This window comes from Malurus melanocephalus, unplaced genomic scaffold, assembly GCF_030028575.1.
Source record: "Malurus melanocephalus ecotype Western Australia unplaced genomic scaffold, MMel_1.1 scaffold_29, whole genome shotgun sequence".
In the NCBI taxonomy this organism is placed as follows: Eukaryota; Metazoa; Chordata; class Aves; order Passeriformes; family Maluridae; genus Malurus; species Malurus melanocephalus.
In genome coordinates this window covers 1,509,645-1,535,063 of record NW_026623261.1, presented here as the reverse complement: position 1 = coordinate 1,535,063, position 25,419 = coordinate 1,509,645, and the positions used below count along the sequence as shown (strand labels likewise).

Below are 25,419 nucleotides of genomic sequence, written 5' to 3'. Positions count from 1 at the left end.
GGAGCTCTTTGCCCGCTCTCCGGTGCGCGCAGCCAGCGCGGCATCGCGGCGCGGAAGGCGCGGTGTGTCCGTGCGGGCGCGGCCGGGGGCGCGGGGCGGCTGCCGGGACCTGCCCGCCCGCCCCAGGTGCTGCTCTGCGCGCCCGGGCTCTGCTCTGCCGCCGCCGCTACCCAGCCGCTACAGCCCAGCTGGCTGGCTCGGCTTCGAACCTCGTTTATTTCCTCCCTCGCAGGGTCTTGGATGAATTACTGGAATGTTCCAGGCTCTCTCTATATATATTAATTTATATAGCCTTAGGTTGTCGTGATTGAGAAATGCTGCCGGGTGCCAAAGGTGTGTCAATAATTGATTTTTGTCTCTTCAATCAGTGCAATGGACTTTCCTCCCTGTACTTCAGTATASACTGCTTCAGAGTTGGTTTTCGGGTGGAGTGGCATACTCGTATCTTGCTTGGGTGATGTGTGTGCAATATCGTGGTGCTAGCGGATGCAGTAACTGTTCATCCCCTAGGTGATGAAATGAGATGATGAACACTTCGACTCAATAACAGGCTTTTAGCATGTGTTTACTTTACATGCTACAATTAYTGTACTCCCATTAGGTAGTCATACATTTCTTGTATTAATGCACGGTGGTGGACYTTTAAGATGGGTAGGTGCCCATTAATCGATTATGGTTTGCTTCAAATGCTGTGAMCCAGTCTAAGGGCCTGTGTTTGTGTGATACTTAAAATGTGTGTTGATGAACTCTGCCAGCGTGTGGTATCAGCCAGTGTTTACATAGTATGGAAATACTAATTTGCTAATATTGTTCTATCTGATACTTTCATGTACACACACGGACTTTCAGAAAATTAATGCAGAAGGCAATAGAAAATCCAAGAAAAGTATGCATGAATATATGAGCTTTCTGAATGAAAATTACTTTATCAGGAATATGTACTTTCTTTATCAGGAATATGTATCTTTAAATGTAAGTTATGATAAAAAATATGTAAGTTKCAGTGCATTTTAGACTGATTTCTCTTTCATCCTTTTACCTGGCAAATGTCCATAAATACGCACAAAATATTTTAAAGACCTAAATAGTCAAGTAATGTTGATCCTTTGAAGAGTTATGTTGAAGCAGATGCTTGGAGCCAAAATGCTGTCTGATGGCTTTCCCTTCTCTTTTTTTAAGTAGTGGATTAAAATCTTGGGCTTGGAGGGTAATTCTGTGCCTTTTTTTTTTTTTCTTGTATATTATGTTGTGAACAAGAAACACTTTGGGAATACCTGATTTGTCTGAGTTAATTAAGAGGCGGTCTCTGGGTTTCACTGCTTGGCTTTGCCCAGTGCCCCGTTTTCACTGCAGTGGCAGCCACTCTCCCATTTGGATGTGTCACATCTGCTGTTGAAATGATAAGTGATTCCCTTTGGAAATGATGTGAGTTAGAATTGATTGGAACAGTCCTTGCCTTGGTAAGGCAAATACAGCTTTGTTGTTTTGTGTATCCAGGATTTTGAAAGAGAAAGTTAATATTGGTTGGAGGCTGCCTCTGGTAGATATTTGGCTACCTTATGGTCCTGACTTCAGCAGACAGCTTGCAAATCTCTTAAAGTGTTAGGGAACAAGCCCCTCTATTCAAAGAGAAGTGAATTCACTTGGATTTAGTTTAGAGGATAACATATCTTCAGAAAGGTAATTAAAAATATTGTGAGAATCCTATGCCTGGATTCTGCAGCCAGAGTGACTCGCTACAGTCACCCATTTGGGTGGGTGTTTCAAAGGTGGAAATTTAGTGTGATCCGCTGCAGAGAAATCTGACACAAGAAATTGCTGCTGYAGGCAGCTGGGGAGCTGCTCACAGAGAGTAATTATGTAAATGAAGGACAAAGGGACTCAATTTCCCTTTGCTGTCCAGTAGGTGTGAAAGGAAAGTTGGAACATAACCAATGTGGAGAAAAATGGTAAAGCTGTCTGTCCGGCACGTGGCTTATGCCCTCTGTATGTCAGCAGCTGCCCAGCGCAGCAGCAGGCAGTCATGGTCTTCTGCTCTTCTGGCAAATGGAATCTAGTGTCATTATCCAAGAAGCAGCAGACTGACAAATCTCTTCCTCATCATGATCAATAAGCTAAAAAAGTCAAAGGCCTTATGGGTGCAAGTCTTGTTTTAGTGAGGTATCCAGTCACTGGTGGCATTATTGACAGTGGGATGGCTGCCTGCCGCAAAGTTGATGGCTTCTCACTCCCTCCTGTGAGGGATCTGCACCCTTGTGGAAGAAAATGCCCAAGTCACACTGCTGCTACTGCTGCTATAAGTTTGTCCTGGGGGGTAAGATCACTTTCCCAAAAAGAGGAAATGGAATGCTACATTTGATAAGTGAAGTCAGCATTAAGAGCACTCACTCAAGTAACCTCCTTTGACTAGGAATGAAAGCAGAGTAGGAGAAACAAGTCTTTAGTTCTTTTTTTTCCCTCCTCTCCTTTTTTTTTTTTCCTTTTTAAAATATTACTCCCTTGTAATTTTTTCCAGCCAGATTTGTGAAACAATGAGGCAGTGACAAAATTTCCAGCAGGCTAGGGGAATTACGTTTCCCTCCCCCAATGTAATGTTTTGGATTGATATATTAAACACATACAGAGGAGTGTTCTTTTCTTTCCTCCCCCTTTTCTTTGCAAACCCTTCTGGATTGTAGGTGGAAAGCTGTATGTCTTTGTTCCTGGTCAAAATGTCAGGTGGGTGTGAGTGGTTCTGCTGGTGCTGGAAGTTGTGTGTTTGGAACTGTTTGTTCAGTTTTGGGGTGGGCAGCATTGCAGTGGTGCATGGGACTTTGGCTGTGTATCTGCAGTCTCTCCCCTGCTTGCCTGCAAGGGCAGGGAGCAGGCAGGCTTTGCGGGGTCTGGTGGTGCTTCCCAGTGGGTTGCTATGCAAAAGGTTGTAGTAAGTGCCCAGAACCAGGTGCAGTGCTTTGCTCTTGGCACCTGTGCTGCTCTCAGTCTCTGAACAAGCTTGGAAAAAGAGTACCAGTATTTCAGCTCAGTACCATATAGCATCCTCCTGGTTTCTCTGTACTTACCTGAGACTTAATGACTTGTCATGGAACCCCAGTTCRTCCTTTAGGAAGACTTCTGGATTAGACTTGAATTTTTCAATATGTACAGTATTCATAATAATCTCAGTAARCCTTTCTGATTGTTATTTATCGTAAGAGGTGACTGTGCTTTCAGCTGCATGCCTCAAATTCCTGGTGTTGTGTAGTCCATTGACCCTGTCAGAGCTTTGTGAAGCTGTTCCCTGCTCCRTTATTCTGTGCCCTGTAGTACTCCTGAGCTGTAATTAAGCATTAGGCCTCCTTTTTTGATATGCTATGTGTAGATCCCACTGAGGTACCATTTCTTCTCTGTTGTTGCTGTTCTTACGGATACCTGTTTATTTTGCAGTTTTTTTTAACATCCTTCTTGAAATGCGGGCTGTATGAGTACCCATGTTTAACTAATAAAACCCATGTTTGTAGTATCAAACTGATTACAGGAGCAGAAAATATGCAAGCTTAGCAGAGAAATTATACCTGTTTATACCAGCAAGATATGTGTTTATCTTTTGGTTACAGTGYCAAAATAGTATTGTTTATGTTTCATTTTGTGTTCACTTTAGGATTTAAATACTTTTWATTAGTAGCTACCAATTTCTAGAAAGGAAATTTTCTTACTATACTCTCACCTATTAGTGACTGATTTTGGGATCTTCTCATAGTGTTACTGTAGATATCTGAGGGCCATTTCCTCAAAGTCTAAGAATGCAGGCAAAGATCTGTTCCAGTGCACCAGATAGAGGAAATCACAGCTTTTTTTTTAGGGAAGTTCACAGTGAGGACTATTGCTTCCTTGAACTCAGTCTTATCTGAAGAAAAGGTAATGTATTCCCTGACTTACTTTTTTCAAGTAAATTTAATCTTYTTTTAATACTGTTCCCTCTGTCTGCTGCTACTCCAGTCTTTTTTTCTGCTTTCTGCCCCACATGCCATCTGTCTTATTTTCTGGTTTGTTTTCTTTTTAAATATTCTAAGGTAATGCAGTGAATAGAAAAGAAGTATGAATATTCATGAAGCATCACTGACACCTTGATTCAAAGGGGAAGAGGTGTGGATGGCTTCCTGCCAGATCAGGTGATGCTGTGATTGCAGAAAATCTTTGGGTCTGCCTAGGTTATTACTTTGGAGGAGATGCTGCATGGAACAACTCAGTGTGTCAGCTTGGCACTGCTTTCATGCTGTGTCAGTAGGCTTTTGCTGTAGTTAACTCTCTCATGGTGAAGTAGTGCCCCAGTCTGGTGGCAGGGGTTTATTTTACTGTCAACTTCAGTATAATTTTTAGAATGCTTTTTAAGCAGCTGTACTGATGCCAGAGACCTGAGTACTTGTGATAAAGCTGGGTTTAATCTCTATGCAGATTTTGGTAGCTGCAGAAAACTTTGTAGGCCAGAGAGTGTCTTGAGTTCTTCCTTCAWACTTTCTCAGATAAATCAGGGAATCATTGAAGTGTATAATTATTTTACACATTAAGATTATTTGCATGATATTTCAAATTTATATTTAAAATAAATTCCTCACTTATATAAGCAGTGTTTGACATTTTGTACTCCCTTTTTCCATCCTGGTTGCTGATCAAACCTTTTGTAATGAAGCTGCTGAAGACTGCTAGAGGTAGGAGTTGACATAAATCCATGATGTAAAATCCAATGTGTACTTTCTGTCCCAGCTCCAAAAATTTCTGAAATGCACGTGTTTTCCTGTAGTGGTGTGGCATAAGTGGTGACAATGRGTGAAGAACCAAGGAGATGAAACTTTTACTTTGTTATGGAACAGTACACTGAAATGTGGCCAGGTGTGTGGTGACAGATTGACTTTGCCTGCTGTGAGCCAGCCACTTGTGCAGATCTGGCCCAAATGGTAAACTGCTGATGAACACCAAAATACGTGCGGTCAAGTCACAGGCAGCCTGGGTAATGATCAGGGCAGTTAGGAAACAAGCTGAGAACCACAAGGGAATGACAAGGGTGACTTTCTGCTAGTGCCATGAGTTGTTCAACAGACCTTGTGGTTAGTTATCAGCTGAAGGAATTTTGTGTGATTTGCAGGTAATTTGGTTTTTGGTTTTGTTCCATGGTGCTGGTTTGTTTTTTTTTGGTGTATGATGCTGGGCTATGTTGGCTAGGTATGCTTTGTAGTTAGGGGTGAATAGAGGATAGCATCAGTGTGCAGCGGCCAGGAAGAACTTTTTGTGACATCTGCATTTGTGTCCTCCTACAATCATACAAGATGGAAAGGAAAATCTCCTTTGTTAGGCTTCATGCTGATGTGGTTGATCACTGGGACACCTTTCTTTCTATCAGGAATTCTAGATTCCTTAAAATGGAGCATTGCTGCTAACTGATCACTTAGTGGACAAATTTTTAAGCATGTTGTTTGTTTTGAAAATTTGATTCTGTTKGTAGTGCATCATTTCTGTTAGTACAAGTRACACATTGGTTGTCATGAAAGGAGATTAAGGACATGAAGATTAGTTTTCTTTTTTCCTGCTCTATTGACACTGTGCACCTGACCCTATTGTGTGAGAAGGAAGCTTCAGTGTTTTGTCAATAGTTGTGTCCTTTTYTAAGCCCTGCTCTGGTAGTTCCCAGTCCCAGGCTGAGCTTGGCAGATAATAAGCAGGTTTTAGGGGCAGGGGACTAGAGACTGATCTTGAAACCAAAAGGGTGCAGCAAGTACCAGAAATAATGAATCTCTTCAGGGAGGTTGAAAAGAGCAAGGAACATGAACCCTAGGAATGAACCAGACCTTATGCACCGATATGTGTTGGAGGATTCTCCTGGCCTCTGTGAGTTGTGAGCTGTGGGAAAACCCCTGCATCCATGAGAGTGCTTCCTAGCCCTTTAACTCAACTATGAATACACTTAAACTTAAGAGAAGAGTGTCAGAGCACAGTGCATTAATTTCTTTGTTTTCATCCCAGGAAGGAGATGCAGACCCAGACACGGCAGAGCACAGCAGTGCTGCTCCTTACAGAATGGGACCCTGCTCGATTAGGAATGAGCCATGACTGGAGAGTGCTGTGGGTAGTGTGTGTGCAAATGCCAGCAGAAAGCCAAGGACGTTTGCAAAAGGGAAAGGTGKTGCAGCTGAAGGAGCTGCCTGTAGTACCAAACCTAATTTTTAAGTGGTGCATCTGAGGAGAGACGTATTTCTTTTTACTTGGTAACTGTTGTGTTCATTTTTTTTTTGTGGACCACTGTAGGGTTTGGGATGTAAAGGCTTCAAGTTAGAAAATGCTTTTCTGGGAGAAACTGATATCCCTTAGTAAATGGGAACAGTCCTTCAAAAGCCTCTTCTCTGGCTGTGAAGTTTTCTGGTTAGTTTATTTTTGTTTGCTTGCTTGCTTTGGTTTGTTTTGTTTTTTTTTTAGGATTGAGGAACTTTGTAAAGAATCAGACTTCATTGGATGTCACTGGAATCAGGACTTCACATTCCATACTGTATGCAGTTTTCAAATCTTTACTGCTTTACCATCAGCATCATACTGCATTTAAAATAAAAAGCCTTACCTGGTAGTGTGTTTTCAGCTGTTGTTTAAGTTTTGATTTCTTCTTCATGCCACGTACTGTTTGTTTTGAATTCTGTGATGAAAGACCTGTGAGTGATTTTCTCACTGAAAGGCTCTAGGATGACAGCATCCTATGTTATAAATTGGAATTTATTTTATTTGGCCTTGAAACATGTCTCTATTCCTGCTGCTTTTTACTTTTTTTTTTCCCCCCTCTTCTTTTTACTTCCCTGAGTCCAGCATGCAGATATGTCAGAAAAGCAATTTTGACCTGTGGAAGCTTGTACTACCTGTTCATGAGGTCAGCCCAGCCATGTGTTTGGGATTGGATGTATCTGTTTCAATCCTAGGCCCTGTCATAATTATTGGCAAGAACATGAGTAGGTTTATGGTCAAACTTGATGACCTTTTTCAGCCTAAATGATCCTTGATTCTATGAATCTAGCTCTGGGGTAATACACTTTTCACAGGTAATGAGTCAGGTTTTTTTAACTACAAGTCACTAATGCACCCTGATGGGGTAGGTGTACACTGTTTTTCCTATCTTTTGTAAAAGTATAGGTCTCTACCCAGTTTGGACAGAATTTCAAAGGCAAATTTTAAGTTTTAGCACCAAAAATGGAAGGACTACAGCCCCTCAAAAATAAATTCCTTAGCATGGAGAAAAGCAAAACGAAACGAAATCCAAAATTTGCTAATGCATTAACTGCTTTGGCTGGCTTCAAGTTGAGAAAGGGGCAGGCAGTTGTGTTGATGTAACTGTAAACAAGAGAATACAAAGTTTTGTTTGAAACATTACCAGCTGTGTCAAGTATAATTTGTGGTGAACAGAAATTTAGCAACTTTCGTCTTTGGGCTCCAGTTCTGCACATGTGTGCTTAGGTGTCACAAGCATAGTCTGTGTGGGTGAGTAGTCCCTCTGAATGCACTTGGTACAGGAGTAGAGAGCTCAGTCTCAGATGTGGTAYGTGGTGATGYGGCTGAGATAGATGGCTTTCATGAAACTGCARCACTGGAGGAACTGAAGCTGTTTGTCATTTTTCTGACTTTGTGATGTTTGGCTTCCCCCCCCCTCCAGCAAAAGGAAATATCTGACTTCAGAATGCCAAGTTACTTTGTTGATACTGTCAGTGTAAGATGTTTGAATTTTAGCTTCTGTTTTGTTCAACAAGAGAACCTCAGTTCTATAATAATATTTAAAACACTTGAGTAATCTAAAAGTAAAATATATACTGCTTCTGTTTTAGCAGAAAACTTCTACACATGTTTTTTATGCAACAGTACTCAAGCTTAATTCAGGTGTRTTTTTAACTTTTTTGTTGTTTAACTAAGCCCTATTCCATCTCACTGATTGAACACATGCAAAATTGAGCAAGTAAAAGCCAGATTAGATATGCTGAAGAAAGGATGGCATATAACAGCTTTGCATGAGTCATAGCACAGCTCTGTCCTTTTTGCACACAGAAACATAGGTTGCTAACTTTGCTCACCTGAATAATTTTGAGACAACAATTATCTGCACAAATGCTTAGAACACAGAAAAATATAAAGAACTTTTCTGTTGCTGAAGAAGCAAGCAGCYCTTCAAAGAGATACTCTCTGATTAGGTAAATGTGAGTGCTCTGGTGCATAGCAAGAGGAATTCCATTTTAGAGGGGAGTTTTTGATTGTATGTAGTGCACAGGTACAAGGTCAGAAACTGAGTGTAGTGTTTACAGGAATCTGGAGGTGGAGGAAGGAAAAACRGTAAGATAATAGAAGTTTTCAGGATGTTTCAGAAGGGCAAGACAACKAAATAACTTTCTGTTACACAATGCCTAAAGGGATTTTGCAAGGAAGAAGGAAATAATTAGACACAYTGGTGCTTTTAAAAACAGGATTCARTCTATGCAGTGTGAAGAGAGTTTGATTTATTGTTGATCATTGTAATTTTGATGCACCCTGCACTGCCAGCATTGGGGCACCTATGAAGCTGCATARGTGTAATACAATGTCACACTCAACATACTGCAATGCAATAAATGTTGCAGATTAAACAATTGAAAAGTAAATAGTGAAGCTTTCCAGTGTTAATTTTGTATATTACAAATGTACAGGATTTTACAATTAAACTGTTCAATATGTTACTTAATGTACAGTGTAAGCATGTGGCACAGTCCCRGTTGCTATGGAAACCTGGCATTTTGGTTCTGTTAACAGTGTTTCAGATAGAAAAACATTTGCATTGCATTACTGCTAGACTCCTTTCTGCCCCCACTCCTCAGCTCATTTGCTTCTCAGTTGGGAGGCAGATGATAAATAGAAGGGATGACCTGGTATTTGCAGGAATCTGGGTCAATTGTAAAAAGAGATGTTGAGCTGAAACTTAAAAATTACAGTTTTATGTTCAAGTAGGTCTTGTGTCTAGTTGCTTTTTTTAAATAATGAAGTATTTTAATACTTATCTTTCAGAGTGTAATGTCACTGGGTTGGTTTAAGGTTCTGGTGATTTGAGGTTCTTTTTCTAAACACCTGAAAATTATGGATACTTTTTAAAGAAAAGTTTCCAGTAATTTTCACAGCATGATTATGTGTATTGCCGGAARTGTGGTTGACCTAAAAAACTGACCATTTCTAGTCCTTCCTGTTAGACTGATGGATTTGTTCATCAAGGGTTTCTTGTTGCCTGGTCTTCTGTAAAGCATTGAGAACATGKTAACCAAGTCTCGTTGAGTTCAATGGGAATATTTAATATAAACCTGACTTTATGCTTAAGCATTTTGGGATGTATACTAATTGTAAACAGAAGGTGATTCATGGTACCTGTGATTGGCAGTATAGATAYTTGTGCCACATTTGTGCCATCAAGCCACATCTTTGTGATTTAAGAGATTCTTCAAACACCAGTCACTTTCTGCTCTGGCTAAGCTTTATTTACGTTTTGTATAAATGTCTTTCTTGTGTTGGTGAGAAAAGAGCTGAGAAGAGAGCAAGTTTGCTGTGAAGCTGAGATCATGGATTTGTCTTTTGTACTCTGTTTCTCATCCCATGAATGCTTGGACTCATCTTTCTGCATGTGTGGCTGCTAATGCCCACAGAACAAAGTCACTGAGGGTTTTCTGWCCAAGCTTTCAGCCCCCGGGCTGCCTGCTGCGGCTGAAGTGAAGGCGTGCCTGCAATTCAGCAAAGCCTGCTGGAAGGGGGTGTGAGTTGGCATGGTGGGATATAAACTGAGATGTGGATACAAAGCCGCTTCTGCTGAGTCTGCTGCGAGTCATTGGTGTGGTAATTTTAGGTAGAGGAGTGTTATCAAGCAGCTGAAGTGGGTGAAAGGGAGAAAGGCGAAAGGCAGTAATACTTGAAAATGACAGCTGTTTGCTCCATGGAGATGAGAGAAAACCCAGTTTCTTTGGCTTGACATTTGCCCTGGTCAGGGTCCCTTTGATCACCAAAGGATATTTGCCATGCATCTGTCTGCTGTGATGCTGCTGTTTTGCCAGTGCAAATCCCACTTGTGGCATGTGTAAGAAAATCATAGAAACAGTTCGATGTTCTAAGAGTGTGGCTGGGCCTGCGACATGTGACACTGTGGAACGGGTGGCCTTTAGCAACATTCTGAGTATGGGAAGAGGGAAATCTAAGCAGGACTTGATCATGTCTCTTTTAAACCTGGTAGAGAACCTGTAATTCATTGGGTCAGGGTGTGATGTGGTTGCTTGCATGCATCTGTTTTGACCTTATCAAACAGATATGCAAGGCTTTCTTTGAAATACTAAACACGTCATGAAACTAGCAGTTGTTTATGAGCATTTTAAGGAGCATGATGGTGTTGACTGTCAAAACAGCAAGGTAGTGCTAAGGGGATTAGCTRAATGCTAGTTGGTGYGTTGAATGTTCATCAGTTTTTKSWGTTTTMKAAAACWSMAAATAMTTGGTGTTTTAGTTGAATGCTGGGGGGCACATACATGAAAAGCCTTTTGTGTATATGCCTGCATGCTCCAGGCCGAGGTAAAGGAGCAGTGATATCTGTCTTACCCTCTGTGGGTATGGTAAACTTCATCCTTCTRTAGTTCACMTAATCACAGAGTCATTAMGGTTGGAAAAGACYTCCAAGATCATYACATCCAATCTTTGAYCAAATCCATATTGTAAAGTGCCATGCTCATTTTTTCAACACTTCCAGGAAAGGTGACTTCACCACTTCCCTGGGGAGTATAATTCAATCCTTAACCACTATTCTAGCAATGAAATGTTTTCTAATATCTACCCTGTACCTCCCCAGCACAATTTAAGGCTTTTTCCCTGTGTCCTCTCACCCGTTACTGGCTGCCACCTCCCAACCTCTTCCTTTTAGTTAGTTGTAGAGGGCAACACTACGTATATGTGTACAACGTAAGTGTGAAAAGCTGCAGGGTTCAGAGGATTTGGACTTGATGCTTAATTGAATTGGGGCAGATTGAAACAGGAGATACAATAAGATGAAGGTACTAATTATTTTAAAACATCTGCAGCAATGTTCTTGTTGACCTAAAAATGAAAATCTTCCCAAGTGGCCTGATTTCCAACAGTACTGCACTTTTATGTTTGGAATAGTATAGCACTCTGCCTGTTAATAGTTTATGCTGTGTTTTGTAACCAGTTTCTGTCTAGCAGAGTTAAACCATAAAATACATTGTTCCRTATGGAAAATGCATTTGGTGATGTTCAGCTGCCAATGAAGGAAGATTAAATCTAGATGTTTTTGTCTCTTTACAATCTAACTGGTGATATGGAATTTCTGGTAGCTCATTTGCTACCCTCTTACTCTGTGTGAAATGTGACAGCCTGAGTTAGTAGGTTAAAGCCTCTTCCCWAGTAAGGCAGGAATAATTTGTCTGGAGAGTTCTTTGGAGTTGAATCAAGTTTTGTTATTGTTCTGTTTCTGAATCAGGAGTGTTTCTTTTACATTGTTTCTCATTTATTTTGTTTGAACTTTGTGTGGACAGACTGTTGAAAATCAGGTACGCGAGTTGAAGGTGATCTAAGCTTAGACTGTTCTTACTTCATTAGTAGGGGATGAAAATGCTTGGACTATTAGTTTACTACACCCTGCAGCAGGGATAATAATCTTCTAAACATTGTACCCTATTCCTCAAGGATGTTTGTTTTCTTTGCCTGCCTTATCTCCAGATCTTATCTTCASTGTCCTTGAGAGCCCACAGCATGCAAATAGCCACATTGAATCTCTTTTTTTTTTCTATTTGGAGACACAGAAATTGTGACTGATCTGTGTTTATAATGAACAAGGAGTCTAGAAATTGCTTCTGCATACACATTTATTTTCAGTCCCTTAATTTTTGAATTTTTATTCTTTGTGGACTTTAAGAGTGCACCCTTGACACAAAAAACATGTCAGGCATAATACTTTGAAGATTAAAGGCATAARGAAGGGTTTTTCATCTAAGCAAGGGTTCTGTGTACCTCAGGAGAAGTAGCTCTCCTAGTTTAGCACCCTTCAGTTATGTGTAATGGACTGGAACTTCTTTATAGAGCTTATTAATGTTTTAGAAATAACATTTTTTACATCATAATGATCATGTAACTATACARTTGTATTAAAATAATTCCATATTTCAGATAGCTTTAGAATTTTTTGTCCATTTCCCGAATGTGTTAAGTCTATGCTTTTACTTCCTTGTGCTTGGTACTTTCCTGAAAGCTTCCAATCTCACTTTTTCCTAAGCCATTCCGCCTAAAGAGAAGACTAAAAAAAAATTAGCATACTCTCCTCTTTGCTGGCTGTGCATTTCTGTTATGTTTCATCTTGAGATGAAATCYAGTAGGTGAATTGTGTGTTTGTATAGAAACTTTTTGTGTTTTCTATAGCACCAAGTAAAATATACTAGCAGAATCTAAAAGCAGTAGAACTCAACCTGGTTAGTCCAGTCAGTGAGGCATTMATGAAATGCTGCAAAGTTTAGCATTTTTCATAATGTGTAAGTGTGCATTCACCTTCCTGGTTTTAGAAAGGGGAGATCTGTGGACATGAAGGCTAGAGTTAATATTAGTGTTTTGGCTTGTGAAGCTTAATAACAGGCATTTAAATAACCAGTAGCAGATTAAAATATCTCCTCTTCTGTGTTAACCTTTTCTTATTGTTGTCTTATGTTTAAAGGTGGTGTGTGTKTTTATTTATTTGTTTATTTACCAKAGCATTTATTTGTTCTGGTAACTGCTTTGGGCTCATCAGAGGCACAACTAGCAACCGCCAAGGGTTTGATTTGAGATCTAATACACTGAAGCTCCTTCCCTTCTATCTTTGATTTGCAGTACAATTTCTTACTCTTCCAACTTGATAGATGGTTTTAATACTGCTCTTCAGGTACTGCAGGCATATATTTTGTCTTTTTTTTGGTCTTAGTACGACTTGTTGGTGTAACCCTTGTCACCTCTGATGCTGCACCTTTTAGAGTCAGAATTGGCACATGTGCTAGAAGACTTGTTATTCATGAGAAGACTCTCTGCTGCAGAGTTGTGAATCTAAGCCAAATCATTAGTAATGCCTCTTGTCTGAATGTGACTGGTTTTGAATGTTGGTATTACAGCAGGTGATAGGAAACCTGCAGTGCTGTGAACAGATGGGTGTGGTGGTTGCGGTCTCAGTGGCAGAGGTATAACAGAAGCAAAACTAAAAAATCACTGTTGTGTGGGACACTGTACCAGAAAGCAGATGAGAGCTACATGGTGTGTCTGGGCAGCATCCTGTTCCCTCAGCACAGTGGGGTCTCCCTGTTGCGTCCTTGCTGTGGCCATGTTTGCTTGACTGTCTCACTGGGAGTCTTGTGCCTTARTCTGCTCTGCCTTCCTAACTGGAAAATTTGTGCTTAGACCTCTCACCTTCCCTGCTTGTTGTTYACAGTGTGATTGTTGCTGCTATCTCTTATATTATGGGGCTCCTGCTAAGGTATGGAAGACACTACCCTTGACTTGGTTTTCCTAAAGTCAGTTAATTGCTTTTTTTACATGCTTGCTGAAGGAGCCAAGTGAGCCTGGATCCTCAGAGGAGTTAGGCTTTTTATTTGCTTTTGTRGATCTGAGCTGTAATTTCCATGTACATGCTCACAGACCCAGATAAAATTGAGTCTGTGCTATTGGTTTTCCAAGTTAGTCAGTTTGAATTTTGCAGAAAATAATAACTCTCCCCTTGTCAAAGTAGTGTCCTCCCTTTGTTCTCATTGCTGCTGGTTATTGAGGCTGGTGGATTGAAGCTACCAGGAGGATACTTGCACACWTTGCTATTCTGCTCTCATTTGAACATGTGGAGGTAATTCTTAGAGTTCAGCTCCTTATTTGGAAAGCAGAGTATTACATAATTTTCCTACCTCATGAGAGGCTGAGAGATAGTGACTCTTCAGGATCATGAAAAATGTCTAGAGAATGCATSAATTGAATGCTTCTTTTTCTCTGCCTGCCTTTCCAGGACTTGCAGTGGGCACAGATGGCCAGAGACAAGCTACCAAGTCCACTAAATGTTCTAAAAATAATCAGATATTTCATTGGCTCCTGCATTGCTAGTGCTGTTGGATGTACTGTTGTTCATGTGCATGGTTTTGGAAAGTAATGCCCACAACTGAGGGATTGCTCGTTGATGCTTTAAAGCCAGCAGCCAGGATTTCTGAGTGCTTAMCCCTGAGCACAGCAAGCAGGATTTTTTCTTGTTTCATGAAAACATGAACTACTTAAATTGCAAGTGGGAAGGTACGTTATTCTTCATGCATGAGAAGGGAAGAAAGAGGAAGAAAAAATAATTTTSAGAAATTGGTAAATTTTTCATAGACTTTAAAGGGTGCTTTATTCACATACTAGCTTACTTTTAWTGTTCCACTTCCCTTTGTTTATCCTTGCACTTAGGTAATCTTCTGCTGCTACTTTGAATGTACCAGTGCAGGAGTGTGCCAGATTGCAGTGAGGACAGCAGGACCTGGAAGCTGCTTCTGGAGGTCTTGGGAGTGTGGTGACAGTTGAAGTGGTGTGGGTGTCCATGGTCAGGGGTTCAGTCTGTTCCCTGTGATTATAACATTTTAAAAACTTCTTTTTTTGGTGGCCTTGCTGGAGCATTCCCATCCTAATTACAAATTTTTGGTAACATCCCCAAAACTCCCTGGCAGCAAGACTAGATACACAAAGCAAGTCTTTAATTTATATTTACTTCAGAAATGAGTGAATATAAATTAAAATATCCAGAGCATTTTAGTATTAGCATTTAGTATCCAGAGCCTTTAGTTTTGAGAATGTTTTGAGTTCTTTCTTAAGTGATGTCTGCTAAACAAGTGGGAAGCCTCAAGAGACTTTCAGGAAAGTCYTTGACAATTGTRTTTAATCTGCTTTCCTCTGTAATCTTGTGAGTGTTCTCTTTTATAAGTTCTCTTTCGGAATAACATCAGAAAGTATATTTTAATGTATTTTGCTCTTTTCTTTATGTAATTATCAGGTGCTAACACTGGCTAAATTTGGAGAGTGGCAATTTTTTAACAGAACCCTTACTGAAATGCATTGTTTGGTCATCAGTTTTGCCTTGAAAATGCCTAATTAAAGAAATAGCTTTTCTGTAGACATGTAGTATAAGCTTTTCATGGTCTACTTCTGTTTCAGTGTGTAGAAACGGTTCGCCTGAGCCTGAATTTTGTATAAAATCAGCTTTGTCATCATTTGAGTTTGGACTGAACTGATGATATATGAGTAAGTTGTCTGYGTCTGAGCATATAAATATCCCCCAAATATGCACATTTTTAATAGTCTGCTGATTCAGTRTTCGTCTGTACCAGAAAGGAGCTGCCAGGAAACCAAGATTCATTTTAATCATATAGCCTCAATAACATTTTAAACAGGTGATAAAGAATAGCTCAGATATTTTTTCTTGTAAGATATCAAAGCACAGATAAGGGAGTAGTGTGGAGGAGATTTGCTTTTTTTGATGTAACTTTTAAATGTCAGTGACAACCTGTAAAGTAAATGTGGCTTTTGCGCTGTTACGTCTTAAAAAACTAAAATTTGAAAAAGATCTTTCAGAAATACTAAATACTAGTTTTTTTTTTAGCAATTACTGCGGGCTGTGTTATATTCCTCCTAGCTGTCAGACTTTATGTTGTTTTTCCCTTAAAGGCAACCAGTACAAAATTCCCCCCAACAAGGTATAATTTTCAGACTTCAATATGCCTTTCTGGAACAACACCTTTGTTTCTTCTAAAGGGTAAACTAAGTAAGTTTTAAGTCAACAGAATGGGATCTGACATTAAATTATTCTGTTATGAAAATTTACTTTAATTGGTGACTGGGTATTGTATTACTGTGTATTTTTATTAGCAAAAGAAAAAAAAGTTTGCCTGAAAGTCTTTACTGTGCCTGTTTTGTGGATAACATTCCAATCTTCTGAGTGCCCATGTGTTATGAATATAATTATTTAATTGTCATAAGTTCTTGACGTATTCCTCTTCACTGTGTGCAAAGACTTGGAGTGCATTTGTTTGATGTGAGGCTCCATATCCGTGTTGCCACTGCTGGTTTATTTAGCACTGATGAAAGCAAACAGTGAACCTCATAATGCTGTAGTGAAAGCAAAGCAGGTAAAGGGGGAAATATGGTTCCTCTGTGTTYGAACTCTTTTTGTAATTCGCTGCAGAGGTTGTAGTTGTACACTTTGAAAGAATTACTGTAACTCTAAAGGCAGTACTAATAAAGCCACCAGTTTTGATCCACTGAAAATCTTAAGAACCTGCCCCAAGAGGGAAGATAAAGATGTGTCAGAATTCTCAGGAAGTATGTGGTATCTTCATACAGACTGCATATTTGAGCAGATATGCAGTCCAGTTTGTTCTGATGCTGCTCTTATGCTACCATCATGTAGGTTTCTGTGTCCAGCTGAAAACTGCATCATGTGTTACCTTGTAGAGATAAAATGGTATTCTCTTCATAAAGCCAGAGATGTCAGATATTTGCCATTTAACGAGTGCCCATTACTGTAACACTGCCTKATGTGTAAAAATCAGAGAAACTTGAATCTTTTTGGTGCACTGGATATATTCAAAACTAATGAGTAAGAAAAAGTGCATTTTGAAGCAATGAGCTACATTAGCTGTGAGCTGATTGTCCATCAATAGGGAGAGAAAATTGTAGCAAGTATTCTGGTAGAATCYAGCATGACTTGTCTTTTCAAGTAGATTAGTCTGTCTCTGCATCATCTATTTTGTTGACATCTGGCAGTTTGTAGCTTGTGATCTTTTAATGCAGAGGAAAATAATGGGAACTGATTAGGTCCCAGAGGAATTTTTCTTCTTTTGCTATGGATTGTAATTTATATGGCTTCCATTTCTTTGTTATACAGTCCATTTAGATTAAAATATTCAGTAGCAGATTCTGGTTTTAGCTTAATCTGAAATACTGACAAAAAACTCTAAAGTTAACTTAGTTTATGCATGTGACCAAACCATCAGGATAGTTTGAATGTGAGGAGGGGAAAAGGATAAAACATCTTGGCAGGGATTTTGGACAACCATTGATRTGGCACATTGTTAATTACAGTAATTATAAAACAATTCAGAAATTCTCAGCTCTWGGTTTCCAAGTGCCTTAGTGGAGCCTTCTGCTAAGAGATGGTGAGTTTCATGTGAAAAGCCAGTGTTACACTTTTTTTTTAACTTCTCAGATGACCTAGATAACCTTTCCTGGTTCTACCTCTCTCAAGATGATCCCACTTCATCAGCAGAGCCAGAGGTCTATCTTGTTCCTCCCTGTGTGCGTGTTTGACTTGTGTGTTGGTCACATYAGTCAAATCTTTATTATAGACTGCAAATCACTCTATTTTCCTTTATATTATTTTAAAGCTTTCAGATGTCTTACAGTTTTACATTACTTTTAGTAATTTATAATTTAAATTCTGAGTGAACATTGTGTTTTACTGATATACTGTTCGTACTATATATTTCTAAAGCTTCTTTTGGTCTTCCTGTCCAGGAAACACATGAGATCTGGAAGATATTTTGGTATAAACTTGAAAGTACTTTAATCTTTCCAGGTGATGCTCTTTGGGCTGGCTGCTTTGCAGTATGTCTCTTCCAGTGCTGGGGAAACTGCCCTGAGTGTATTTATTGGCTTGTCTCATTGTATACTAAATGGATTTTGCATGGCAAACATTGGTTAAAGTTTTACTTTGCTTTGTCACTGGATCCGTTTTATTTCCACAACCTGTTGGGTTTTATAGGTGTTGTTGATATGTTGATTTATGAACTTCCTGTTTTTAATTGTTATGTACAGGAGACTCTGCCTGGATATGAGGTACTGATGGGAACAAGAGCATCACGCTTGGCTGCTCACCTTGCCCAATTGACTGTCAATAATGGAGACCAAGGAAGAGAAGAAGGAACGGCGACAAGGCTATTTTGCTCGGTAAGCTTACAGGGTTTATTTCAGTGTTGATTAATTACAGAGCCTTTTTAAAGCCTTTTTCACAAGGCTTTATGATTTTTCAAGTCTTTGTGAAAATGAAACCCATGCTGTAGTATGTATCCAGGAAGTACTTTCCTTGCTGTATCCCTGATGTTAAAGTGGTGATTTTTTTTCTTTTGGGTAGTAGAAGAAACTTGAATTTTAATTCTAATTTATAATAAACTGTTCTTCGGTACTCAATTGCAAATTGCACTGCATTTGAGCTTCCAGCCTCAAGCTTCTGGAGAGTGTTGATGAAAACAAGCATATCTGAAACATATGTGTGTCTRAACCTGAAGTTTATTTGATTTCAAATAAAGCACAGATTAAGTAGTATTATCTCATAGGATAAGACCAGCTAAGAGGGGGTAAGCTGGCTAGACTATATAATCTTTATAAATAAAAGCAATGTTTTTTCAGTCAATCATTTTTATCATTTGGAATTCATGATTGGTGATTTTTAAGAAATAAGTGGTGTTGCTTTCCTAACAACTTGTCTTTGTTAATTTGACAAGTCTCTCATAATCTCTGAGCTCTTACATACAAGAACCAAAGCATGTTTACTCTTGTGAAGGGATAGGAAATAGGTGTTAAAACCATCTTTTCCTCAAGGATATTTTCTGTTCTGTTGAAGAGGARAATTGTGCCTGTCACTAGATGTGGCACTTAAAAATGACAGAAGACTTAGAAGTAGTAATGTGGGAAAAGTTGCTTCTTCTTTATTGCTATTCAGGTTCTCTGTAGTGGTGGCTAAAGATTTGAGGAAGTYGTGGTCATGTGTTAATGCCTGGTGACTTGTTTCCCATTTGGAGAAATGCAGTTRTGTTGATGTTGGCAGTATATTGCAGTTTGGGATTCTGAGAAGGGGAAATGGATAATGATGCCTAAAACAGAGGAGGCATCATGAAGAATAAAGCAGAAGTAGCTAAAGGGATTGTATTAAGAAACAAGTAATGTTGTGTTAAGAAGACTCAGGCTTTGAGACAGCTGTCTGAATAAAATGCTTTGGGATTGAGAATGTTTTGAGTTCTTTCTAAGTGCTGGCTGCTAAACAAGTGGAAAGCCTCAAGAGACATTCAGGGAAGTCCCTGACAGTTGTATTTAATCTGCTTTCCTCTGTCATCCTGTGAGTGTTCTCTTTTGAAAATTCATAGGGSCAGTGTGTCTTGTATGGGCATAGGACACTGAGCAAGAGTCAAAAAGATTCAAAAGATTTAGTTCTAGCACTTAGCAGCTGTGTAACTTGGGGAAGGTCACCTGTCTCTTTCCYTCCTGGCTTTCATCTTTTTTCTTTATATGGGTTGAAGGCTTTTAAATGAAGTCCCTACTCTAAGCAAACCCATGGATGATTTTTACAAGAATGTCCTTGCMGACGCTCTGGTCATGTGTTAATAGAAGCTGAAGTCTGTCAGTAAGTGTCATGCCCAGCTTTCCTTCCTGTGCTTTGTCTGTGTGTGCAGTCAGGGACAGAAGCAGAACTAAATTTACCTTTAGTGTGCTAAGTCTAGCGGACTTCCTCTAGTGAACAGGTGCCRCAGGATCTTGCAGATGAACGGTTTAAATGCTTTACACGATGACCCAGATAAATGTCATGTGAATACACAAGAAAAACAGGCAGCTTATATTGCCTTTAGTACAAAGACAGTTCCAACAATGTCCCTATTTTGTTTGGTTTTTTTTAACTTTTTAAAATTTTGACTTGATGTCAAAAGCCAAATTTTGACTTGACACAGAAGTTACTAGATCAGGTGCCTGATACTGGGACAGAGAGATAGTTTACTCTGGTGTATGCTTTGATGTTGCTATCAATTTGGGTTGTTTTGTATCTTAGAATCTGTGGAAAACTGTTCTGTCCTTAAATTTTAGTTTGGTAAGTTTTGTCTCTGATGCAGTTTTGTGTGCTACTTTAAACACACTGCTTTTCCTGCCAGCTTGGGCTCATATTTATTAAGCTAAGAGCAAGCATAGCTGATTCCYCAACACATGTGCCCCTGTACTGCTATTGCTATTTTTTCCCTTTATGTCCTACTACTGTTACGTTTTGTGAGTCTAAGATAAGAATAGTATTTACAAAATCTGACTTTATGTATAGTAAACATTCTCACGAGGCAGACTTCACCTCATTCACCTTTACCTTAATCTTGTTATTTTTGCCTATGATCATATGTTCATGGGAGAAGAGTGCTGTTTACCRAGGAAGAGAACAAGAAATGGATTAGACTTTTTGCCAGCAGGAGGAAAATCTGTGCTTCTTCTCAGGAGGATGGGGAAAATTACTCTACTTCATTCTGGGCTGAGAATGGTCCTTCTTGTTCTCTCTTAATTATAAAGGGGGAAATGTATATATGCACTGATAGAATAAAATATTKAGTATAGTCCGCTAAGTAGACCCACTCAGCCATCATCTCTTTCCACTACAGGTAGTTATGGTCCAAGTGCCTCAGTTTTCCCAGGTCTTTTCCCTTCTCTATGGCAAGTGAAGCTGAAATAGAACCCTCCCCATCAATTTTGCTCCTTACTGAATGCAACTTTGCCCACTGTGTTTTGTGGTAAAGGGCTTATTTTTTGCCTTGGTTGGCAGGAAATGAAAAAAGTTTTTTTTTTTTTTTTTTTCAAACAAAACAGAAATGTCTACAAAACTTTTAAAAGAGTGATTTGGATTCCTTGTGTAGATAAGATGTTAAACTCGTGGGAGTTTAACAGGCAAGAAGTGTAAGTATAAGAGTAACGTGTGAGCATAAATTTCTCTTATGAAATAGGTCCTTATTTAACTTTTACTCCTACTTAAAGACTATTCTGTGGAGTTAAGTTTTCGTGCTTAATTTTCCAGGCCTTGTTTTTAAGCTTTTTTGTTGACTTCTGTGTCAGTGGCTCCTGAATGGCCCAGTATCTGTGCTAGTATTCAGCAAGTCCAGAAGTAGATGGCACAGTGTAATAGGGATATAGAGTGGCACATCTGCATGTTTTGGGTCCCTGACTCTCTGTGGCATTTGGTTCTTTGTTGTGATTATGTGCCCATGAACACAGGTACAACTTCCTATTTCTGTCTGCCYGTACATGTTCCCTCTCACCTTGCAGAATGGAGAGCCTTTCTGTTTTCCCTTGCCCATTGTGTAGGCTTGACTTCAGGGGTATTTCACCTCATAAAAGGAGTAGCTATTAAAATTTTAACTTAATTTAAAAAKAAACTACCAAAATTAGTGCTGTGTATCACATGAAAAAAATAGCCTTGGATRTAAGTTGGTAGTCTGGAAAGCTGAACGTACAGCTTGAAACTGTAATTGGTTTGCATGTGCAATTGTGTGATGCTAGATATATTTGGACAGCAGTTCAAGGAGATGAGAAATCATAAGGGAAGAGTTTGAATAGCTTTTTGAAAGAATGACAGAAGGGGATTTTTCAGTTTCAAGTTTTCTGTGTCTCAGCATTCATCACAGCAAGTTACTAAGCATTTTCCATGCTTTGTATGTCCTATGTCAAGTAGCTGTCTATTGCTGTCTTAGCAGGGAAAACAAGTATGCTTTATTTGAAAAAATGCTGCTTTTCAACAAATTGACAAAAATACTTACGTTCATTTTATTAATTGTTGTGTCTTCAACTTGTGGTGAACCTGATCTGAAGAATCTGTGTAGAGATGAACTGTAAAAATGATACTTACACTGAATGATTTCTTAGTTTCCAGGGGAATAATAATTTTAGTTTTCAGTTTCTTTTTGGTCACCACTGAGAGCCAGATTTATGAAGTCAAAGATGAAGCATTTATATTAAGGAAAATATTCTCACTGGGATTTGGGTGCTTTTGTGTTTATTAGATTTAGATTGGTCTTATTACCATCATTCTTTTGAGAAAACTACATAAATGTCTAGGACATGCTCCAGAGGCCATCCCAGTAGGCAGAGACTCCCTTTGGCTCCAGATTGCTAATACTTTGTCAGAACCTGAAGCCAGTTTTATAACTTGATGCTCATCTCCCGTTTCCTTAGGATGTCAGTATCTAAGGAAATAAAGGAATTCACAGTACATTTAGATTCTTGGCTTAGATACTTAAATTTACAAATGTACAGATGAAGACACTACACATTAAACTCAAGATTTAAAGAAGATAYATATGAGTGTTTACTGCAGTTGTTGTTTACTTGTTACCAGCTCTGATTTACAGGTTTTTTTCCTTCTAATTATTTTTAATGCTTAAAAATAAATAAACCATACAATGAATGGTGTATAGTTTTTTCAGTCAGTAACATAGTTGGTTATGACCTAATGTTAGCTTTCCTTTCAAGTATTTACAATTCCAGCAGTAGCAATMATTGATACATAGCAACTGATTGTAGAGACTGAAAAGCTTAGGGGAAGGCATTATATATCCTTGTCATGTTTTCCCTGWTCCTTGCTCTTGGCAGCTGTTGGAGGCAGGATGTTGACTTGCACAGACTCTTCGTCTGACGCGCTGTGGTCATTCCTTTGGTCAGTCTTTTGCATATTGCAAGCTATGAGTTTTATAAACATCTCATTTGAAATTTTTCTGTCCTCTGTTTCATTTCCATATTCAGTAACTGTGCACTTTTTATTTTTTATTCCTGTGACTATTAAGACACAGTAAGATGATGAAGTCAGAAAAATGCAGTAAACACAGAGGGACTGTGTGGCAAGAGGGTGTCAGTGGTRTCTAGGACAGAGGAAAACTTATATAATATATGCACAAACATATTTTCTTGAGGGCATCTCTATGTGAGCCTTTTTTGTAAGTTTTTCTGTTAGGTGCTGTTCTTGTTGGCCAGACTCATTGTATCCATGCAACAGACTTCAAATGTTGGATGCTCCTCAGCTCACTGTTTCTCCAGTAGTTGCCTCCTTACAATTGTTCTTACTCTGCTGAGCCAAACTGTTGATGTTTATTCAGGTTTCCTGTAACACCCATAATTTATCTTTTGCTTTTAGGAGGAAAAATTTCCACACATTGTTTTTGAAACAAACCATCATGGAGGTTTATCTTGGGTGTGAAGAATAGTCAAGCCAAGATCCTGGAGATGCTTAAATATTTTTTAAATGACTGTAGGAAATAATACATCATTTCAGTTCATCTGTATAATGAAAATATCTTACTTCTGCTTCCAGAGATATAAACATTACCTTATAATTGTGTTACTGAAACTGAATAATAGTATTGCATTTTATTCACATTGTTTCAGGCAATAACATGGATGCCTGAAACATTTTTTTTTTGTAAAAAAGGAATTAATATATCACTGCTTCAGATTTATGGAGTGGAATGGTTATTATTTGCTCTGTTACTTAGTAGGAGAGTGTGTGCAGGATAGCTGATTTACTATGGTCGATGCTGAAAAAAAAGGTAAAATATTTTTTCAAACAGTGTTGTGATTTACCTTCCAGGTACTTATACTTGAGGGGTTTCAGTGTTTTTAGCAGGCTTTCTGTCTGGTGCACTGTGGGTCAGTATTTTAGCTGCCCTTTGCAGCTGTCATTGTGTAAGACATTGTAAAATGTTTGGAATTTCACAGACAGCAGCACTAGGACCTTTTGAGTGGAGCTTTGGGAGGTTATTCAGGTCCTTCAGATGCTTGAGAGACACTTGCTATTGGTCACAAACTTTTTAGTGTGTGTGTGTAAATACAGTTTTTTTTATCATAGGTGTAAATCTGGAGAATGAGTGTTGGGAGGAAATTTTACTTGCTTTTTCTGAAATGTGGCATGGGAGAATCTGGAGCAGCAGTTTATCTTGGGAACTGTTTCCTCATCTCCTCAAGGCAGAAAGTTTATTTCTGGATTCCATGGTTTCTGTATTAGCAGTCTTGTAATTCTGTGTTGGAGGATAGGATCCATCAGAAGAGCATGAATCACCATTTTCTGTTTAGTCTTTAAATCATGGAATTATTCCCAATGTGAGTGCTTCCTCTGGGAAACAAACAAGATTGTGGTTTCTGTAGTCTTGGTTCTTTCCAGTGTTTTCATCCTCAAGAGTAGTGAAGTCATTTAAGATTGAAGAAGGATTTTGTTACTAGTAACAGAATTAGTGAAAGTATTTAATGGGGCCCCAAGGCTTTCCTCAKGCTTCTTTAGAACTTTCCAGTACCAGAAATGCTGTTTATGGAGATACAAATCTTGTATAAGACAGGAAGCATGGTTAACCTCCTCACCCATTCACTTCCCTCTGCATGTGAAATAAGACTTGGATAACAGTGTTGCCTCTGTTTGAAGAGGCTTTTTTTAGGACAGAGAAAAAAGGTGGAGTTTTTGTGATGTTATTGATTTCTTTGAGAACTATATCACWGATTATGCAGAGAAAAGAGTTTATTTAATCTTCAAATGTACTTATGTCTGTGTCGTAGCAGTAATTTCACCATTTTTCACCTTGCAAGATTAATGTAAGACTGGATTGTTAAACAGAATCATACAATGACCTTAAATTTGCTTTTCCCAGAGGGATCTTTGGGTGTCTCTTACCAGCCTTTAAAATGAAACTTATTTAGCCTTCTCTCTAGAACATAAATAGTTACGYGATAGGCCTTTGGATGTAGACATCTGTGCAGTTTTGATAAGAGTTGCTATTAACATAGATGCAACATAATTTGTCTTCCTCTACTTTCCTTCCCTGTGGCCTACAGCTGGGAATGCTGGGCACAGGGGGTGTGCTGAATGTTCCTGGTGGGCCATGCCATTTACCTTTTCACTCTTGGAGGGATTTAAAGACWTATCTTAAAGATTATAAAATTTATAGGCTTCACAAGATGGCTTTTGGATAGGTGAGATGTAGATTTCTTACTATATCTGATACAATTCCATTTTAAAATTGCACTGTTTCTGTAGTGTCTGCASATACGGTCTTGTCCTTTCAGCCTCCCAGGCATGTGTTCTGTTCTTAGCTGCTATATGTATCTACTTAAAAAAGTTCTGCCTGAACCTCTGTGACCTGTTTTAAAATTAAAACACTGGTGGAAATGTAGCATAATAGTTGGCAGATATGTGGCTGCATGTTCGATATTTAAGTGATGTTGTGTTAGATGCTACTGAAAGGAAGTGGTTGCACTCAGCCTTCTGGTTTTGCCMTGTTTCTTATGGATGACAGAGCTGWCATCAAYGAGCTGYTCCAGCATGAAGGCACCTTCCAGAAGCAGCCAACTAAAGAGGAGCCTAGTGTTACTGACTTTTTAGTGGTGCTGTTARTCATCTTCTGCTCATGCTCTGAGAAATAGCAGCTGTCTTACCTCCTTCTGGCAGCAGTCCTGGTTAGCTCTCCTGCACTTTCTRCCACGTGGTAGTAGGGAGTGGGCTGTACAGTATTTTGAGAAGAGCAGTCAGCATTTTGAGCTATGTTAGAGTTTGCTGGSTTGAAGAAAACACAGGTTGATAAGAAGCTAACCATAAACCCTCAGGGAAGG

At 39.1% G+C, this 25,419-nt stretch overlaps 1 protein-coding gene across 3 annotated transcripts in view; it reads left to right on the top strand.

Moving 5' to 3' along the window:
• Positions 1 to 25,419, top strand: part of NCOA7 (nuclear receptor coactivator 7) — an 84,396-nt gene that overhangs the window by 4,748 nt on the left and 54,229 nt on the right. For all 3 annotated transcript variants that reach the window (XM_057363611.1, XM_057363609.1, XM_057363610.1), the window contains exon 2: positions 17,851 to 17,982. In XM_057363611.1, coding sequence (XP_057219594.1) covers positions 17,933 to 17,982 — 50 coding nt within the window. In that variant the 5' untranslated portion in view covers positions 17,851 to 17,932. The remainder of the gene's footprint in view (positions 1 to 17,850; positions 17,983 to 25,419) is intronic.